The sequence below is a fragment of the Lipotes vexillifer genome, unplaced genomic scaffold, assembly GCF_000442215.2.
Source record: "Lipotes vexillifer unplaced genomic scaffold, Lipotes_vexillifer_v1.1 scaffold1545, whole genome shotgun sequence".
NCBI lineage: Eukaryota > Metazoa > Chordata > Mammalia > Artiodactyla > Lipotidae > Lipotes > Lipotes vexillifer.
The window spans coordinates 276781-282863 of NW_006789763.1; the positions used below are offsets into that span (position 1 = coordinate 276781).

At 48.1% G+C, this 6083-nt stretch overlaps 1 protein-coding gene across 1 annotated transcript in view; it reads left to right on the plus strand.

The window, feature by feature from the left end:
• Positions 1-6083, plus strand: part of SFSWAP (splicing factor SWAP) — an 81293-nt gene that overhangs the window by 73378 nt on the left and 1832 nt on the right. The window contains 1 exon segment of the mRNA XM_007462792.1: positions 5890-6045. Coding sequence (XP_007462854.1) covers positions 5890-6045 — 156 coding nt within the window.

Consider the following 6083-nt stretch of genomic DNA (forward strand, 5'->3'; position numbering starts at 1 on the left):
GAAGAGCCCCGCACCCGAAAAAAAAAAAAAAAAAAAAAAAAAAAAGAAGAAAGGTGTGGTGTGGCTATTAACAGGAGACCATGCAGACTTGAAAAAGTGGTGCTAGAGATAAAGAAGGCAGTTCCATAATGATGAAGGGGCCAGCTCTTCATGAGGACATAATGTTTTAAATGCGTGCATTGAATAAAAGAGCTTTAAAATACTTGAAACAAAACTGACAGAACTAAAGGGAAAGGCAGGCAGTAGAACACTACAGATGCAGCAAATATGAACAGCACTGTTGACCAGCTAAACACTACCACCTGCAGTGAAGCGTGCACACTCTCGTGACATGCACGTGGGTCAGTCACCAGGCTAAATCATTCCCTGTAACACTGAGTTAGTCCCAGCACATTCCAAAAGACTCAGATGATACAGAGTATGCCTTCTTACCACATAAAAATCTGTAGAAAGGTATCTGGAAAGTCCCCAAATACTTGGAAGTTAACACATTTTCAATTACCCATGGGTCAAAGAAGAAATCACAGGAGAAAGTAGAAAATATGTTGAAATGAATGATAATGAAAATGTAACATACTCCTTCTGCAGCTGTACTCAGAAGGAAGTTAGTAGCTTTAAGTGTTTATATTAGAAAAAAAAAGAAAGGTCTAAAAACCAATCTTCTGTCTTAAGCTAGAAAAAGGAGAACAAATTAATCTCAAAGTAAATAGAGGCAAGGAAATAATAAAAGTAAGATCAGAAATCAACAAAATAGAAAACAGACTCACAGAGGAAAACAGTAAAACCAAACGATGGTTCTTTGAAAATGATTTTAAAAAATGATAAATCTTTTTTTAGATTGATCAAGAATGAAAGACCCTGTAGACATTAAAAGGATAATAAGGAAATAAATCTCATTCCGGTTAATTTAACAGCATAGGTGAAATGGACAAATTCCTTGAAAGAAACAAACTACCAAATGGACAGCAGAAGAAATGGAAAATCTAAGTAGCTCCACATCTGCTAAATAAACTGAATTTATAATTTAAAACCTTTCCACAAAACTCCAGGCCCAGATGACTTTTATCAGTAGAGTCTAACAAACATTCAAGAAAAAGGGGATAACCAATTTTATAGACACTTCAGAGGAAACAGAAGAGAGAACACTTCCCAGTTCACCTCATGAGACCATCCTAAAGCAGATGGACAGTGTGTGCACATCTGTGTGGTGTGGAGTGTGGTGTGTTTTGTTGGGGGGGGGTGGATGTGTGTGCACACGCATGTGTTTATTCATAAACTAATACTCTCAGGAAAATAAGTGCAAAAATCCTTAACAAAGTATTAGCTGATTTGAGTCTAGCAATTAACTAAAAGTAAAATACATCAGCACCAAATGGGGTTTGTCTCAGAAATGCAAGGTTCTTTAACATTCAAAAACCAGTCGTTGTAATTCACAGTATTGACAGAATAAGTGAAGAAAATCATATGACATCTCAATAGATGCAGAAAAAATATGTGACACAATTCATCACCCATTCATTAAAAAGAGAAAAGCGGGGCTTCCCCGGTGGCGCAGCGGTTGGGAGTCCGCCTGCCGATGCAGGAGACACGGGTTCATGACTCGGTCCGTGAAGATCCCACATGCCGTGGAGTGGCTGGGCCCGTGAGCCATGGCTGCTGAGCCTGTGTGTCTGGAGCCTGTGCCGTGCAGTGGGAGAGGCCACAACTGAGAGGCCCGCGTACCACCACAAAAAAAAAAAAAAAGAGAGAGAAAAGTGGGGGAAAAAAAACTTGGCAAAGCAGGAATAGAAGGAAATTTTCTCCATCTGGTAAAGGGCATTTTTATTTTTTTTTCTGGCCACACCCTGTGGCTTGTGGGATCTTAGTTCCCCAACCAGGGATTGAACCCGGGCCCTCAGCAGTGGAAGCGTGGAGTCCGAATCACTGGACCGCCAGGGAATTCCCAAAGGACATCTTTGCAAAACCTACAGCTAGCATCACACCTGCTGGTGTCTTCCCCCTGAGACCAGAGACAAGGCCAAGGTGTCTACTCTGTAATAGAATTCATAGCCTCGACAGTAAGGCAAGAAAAAAGAAACAGAAGGCCTAAAGATTGCAAAGGAGAGCGTAAAACTGTGTCTTCTTATTAAGGAACCTCTAAGTTTATTTCTAGGCTATTTACTAGCCTAGAACAACTGACAAGTGAAGTGAAAAACAATACCAATTGGGACAGTATCAAAAAAACAAACTACTTATGGATAAATGTAAGGAAATGTGTGTAAGATCTCTCTACACTGAAAATCACAGAACATTTCAGAGAAAATGTCTAGGAAAAACTTAAGTAAATGGAGAGAAAGTCCATATTCATGGATTGGAAGGCTCAGTATTGTTCAGATGGCTTTTCTCCACAGAAGGATCTGTAGGTCCAATACAAGCCCAATCAGAACTGCCCTAGGCTTCTTGTAGATGCTGGCACGCTGACTAGCAGTCAGAACAACCTTGAAAACTAAGTTGGAGACTCTTACTACCAATTCAGGACTTTCCTAGAGAGCTACAGGAATCAGACGGCGTGCGCTGCACACCTTAAAAAGGTGAGGAGCCGAAACAGTGCAGGGAGGAAAAGTCGTTTTTCAGCAGAACTTGATTGAACATCTGGACGTCAGAATGGAAGAAAAGTGACCTGTACCCCAAATACCAAGCTTAACTCAAGATGGATCACAGACCTAAACGTGAAAACTAGAACCATTCTGTTGTTGAAGAAAACAAGGAGAATACATTTATGAGGTGGCAGAGATTCCTGAGGATGTAGAAAATGCCACCATAAGAGAAAAAAAATTATAAATTTGACTTCATTGAAATTAAAAACTTCATTCAAAAGGGACAGTTAAGAAAGTGCATCCGCAGGCCCCAGATGGGGAGAGAGATTTGCAGTGTGTATCTTTGACAAAGGCCTATGTCAGTTCCAAAAAGGCAACCCAATTAGAAAAGGGGCAGAGGGCTTGAAAGACATTTCATAACAGAAAGTGTGTCAGGTCCGTCTCTCCATCGGCCTGGAAGGCTGTTGTCACTGAGCTGTGAAGGAGAGGAGCTTCCCGTCCCGCAAGGAGGCCTCAGCGGGGCAGCCTCCTGGCCAAGGGCCTGCACTTTCCTACTGCTGGAGTGTTTGTTGTGTCCCCGGGTGTTGCAGCTGTCTGTAAGCTTGCTGTGGCTGAACCAGGAAAGAAGGCACGTGCAGATGTCTACAGAAGTTATGGTTCCATAAAAGATTTTGAGGAGATGCGGAAGGCTGGTATCTCTTAGAGTGCAGAGCGATTCTGGAATGGAAAGAATTTCTTTGGGTTCAGTTCCACAGGAGTTTGTCACATGCTTGTGTTTCGAAACTATGAACTATGCGTATCTGGGCCAAGGAATAGTTTCTCTTGATAAATAAACCACACATACCTTGGTGGAAAAACAGAATATATTTAAATAGCCAGTGAAGGTAGCATATGAAAAGGTGCTCAGCTTCCTTAGTTACCTGTCAGGGAAATGCAGGTAAAAACCACAGCGAGGCGCTCTTTACACTGACAAGAATGGCTGGAAACAAGAAGACGGACGTTACTAAGTGTTGAAACACTTGGGAAACAGTTTGGCGGTTTCCTACAGAGTTAAACATACACTGCTCCATGGCCTGACCGTGCCAGTCCCAGGTGTTTACTCGCCATAAACATTTGACCACAGACGCAACTTGATTTGTAATTGCTAAAAACCGGAAACAACCGAAATGTCTGTTAACAGGAGAAAGCCTCAACCAATGATGGCAGATTCATACAGTGTAACGCTACCCAGCAGCGAAAAGAAACCCACCTCATGAAGAATCTCAGAAACATCCTGCTTGAGCGAAGGAAGCCAGTCACAAAGGACTAATACTGTGTGATCCGATTTCTCTGAAGTTTCCCTTTATGTGATAGAAGTCAGAGCAGTGGGTATCTGTGCTGGTGGGGCAGGGGATGCAGATGCCTGAGAGCATCAGTGGAAGAACCTTCTGGATGGTAGAATGTTCCTGGTCGTGACGGGTCTGGGGTTTCACCATGTCTGCCAAAACTCATCAAATAGCACTTCAGACCTTTGCATTTCGCTGGATATAAAGCACACCTCAATTTAAAAAACAAAAAGATTAGTTAATTCCTTAAGTGAACGCTCAGAAAGTTTTGTCATGAGATCAAGTTGTAGTGAAATTGAACGTGATTTACAGTTCAGGATTGCTCACCTACCTTTAATTAACTCATGTAGGTAGCCATAGGAACTTAGCCGGATTTGGGGCTGCAATCATTTGGGACGTATGTCACGTGCTACTAAGTATTTTATTTATTGTTTTATTTGCTGCTTCCTTTGAAATCCCAGCCATGCGACAAAAAGTCACAAAACGTCTGCAGTATAGGTAGTAGGCCTGTGGTGTGCACATCCCACTTCTGTGTGCACAGCACAGGGAACAGCCTCTTCTCTTGCTCGTGTCCTGCACGTAGGCCAGCACACCAGGGACACTTCCCACAGCTGAACTGAAGTTGCCCAGCTGCCACCACCCAGGGCCAGGGCCTTGTTGTTGAGACAGAGCCAGAAAGCCGCACCCTGCCCGGCGGGAGGGTCAGCCTGCTTCGCTGGCCAGCAGCCTCCTGCACCAGGGGTCCGCGGGAGCCACCCCAGGGAGGTTCCCCGACGAGTGACAGGCGGGCTGGCAGGTGCACTGGTCTCGGGGTGGGTGGGCGTGTAGACAGACCCCGGGGTGTCTCCAGGTTGGGAAGGGCCTGTGAGCCACCTGAGTCCCGAGGAACCAGGAGGAGTGTGAGCTGTGCAGGCGGTGACCCAGGACGTCCGTATTTAGAGCAGTGACGGCACACGGGGAAGTGACAGCACCAGGAGCCCGTCGCCCACCCTCCGGCTGCGCTCTGAGGACGAGGGCACGGGCATCGGGCGATGTCTCCCGAGGTCCAGTTCCCGTCCTGTCACCCAGCTGCCCACGGCCAGGATCCACCCTCTAGTGCTTTGCAGCAAGTCACAGCCCGGGAGGAAGCGGGGAGCAACAGAAACTGAGACGGGGGCTGATGAAACCAGCGGTGACCTGTGCCTGCAGAGACTCTCCAGGAGACGGTCCCAGCAGGAGGGCGGCCTGCAGCCCAGGCGCCCGGCGGGTTCTGAAGGGCGGGCAACCGTGGTCTCAGGAGAAGTGGGCAGGGGCTGCACCGCAGTGCTTCCACCACCTACGCATTCCCTCTTCCTTGCTGTGTTTCAGGGCCGTGGGGAGGGGGGGTCACAGGGCAGGGCGTGGAGTAGAGTGACAGCTGCCTCTGGGCGGGAGGCGCTGGGCCCAGGCAGAGTGTAGGCTGGGGGGGCTGGAAGGGGGAGGGGCTGGGGGGCGTTTCTGACGTGGAGTCACGGGTCTTGGCGACGCGGAGGACACGGGCAGTGAGGTGCGGCCGCGAGGGCCGTGGGAGAGCAGGTGGCCCCCGGGGGCCGTCAGCCTCAGGCCAGGAGGACACGCCGACGTCTGTGCTCACAGAGCTCGGTTTTGATGATTTTCCACTTCTGGTTGGAAATTCCCATTAAGTCAGCGTAAATGAACAAGCAGTACAAACAGCGCTTGGTTACTTACCTTGGGTTGTTTTAAATGCGGATGCAGTGCTGATGGTGCTTTGAAGCCACAGGCACCCGACTGCAGGGCTGCTGGCGAGAAGGTGGTCCACGTCCTGCTTCCGCACGACTTGTATTTTGTCGTGTCCACCATCCGTCTCAAGTTAATTAAATGTGTATGGTTTTAAAAAGGAGTCAATGTGTGCAGGAGGGGGGTGGGACTGCCGGGTTGTCCCATGGAGAGCACCCGGAGCCCCCTCAGAGCCCGCGCTGTGCCTTTGTCTAAAACCGCCTTCCTTCCAGAAGCCCCCATGAGAAGAAGAAAAAGCGGCGCTCGCGGTCGCGGACCAAGTCCAAGGCCGGCTCCCAGCCAGCCTCCCCGGGCAAGCCGGCCGCGCGCCGGCACTCGGCCAGCATCTCTCCTGTGGAGAGTCGGGGCTCCAGCCAGGAGCGCTCCAGGTACCCCCGCCCTGACCTCTGGGCCCCGGGCGGGGGGG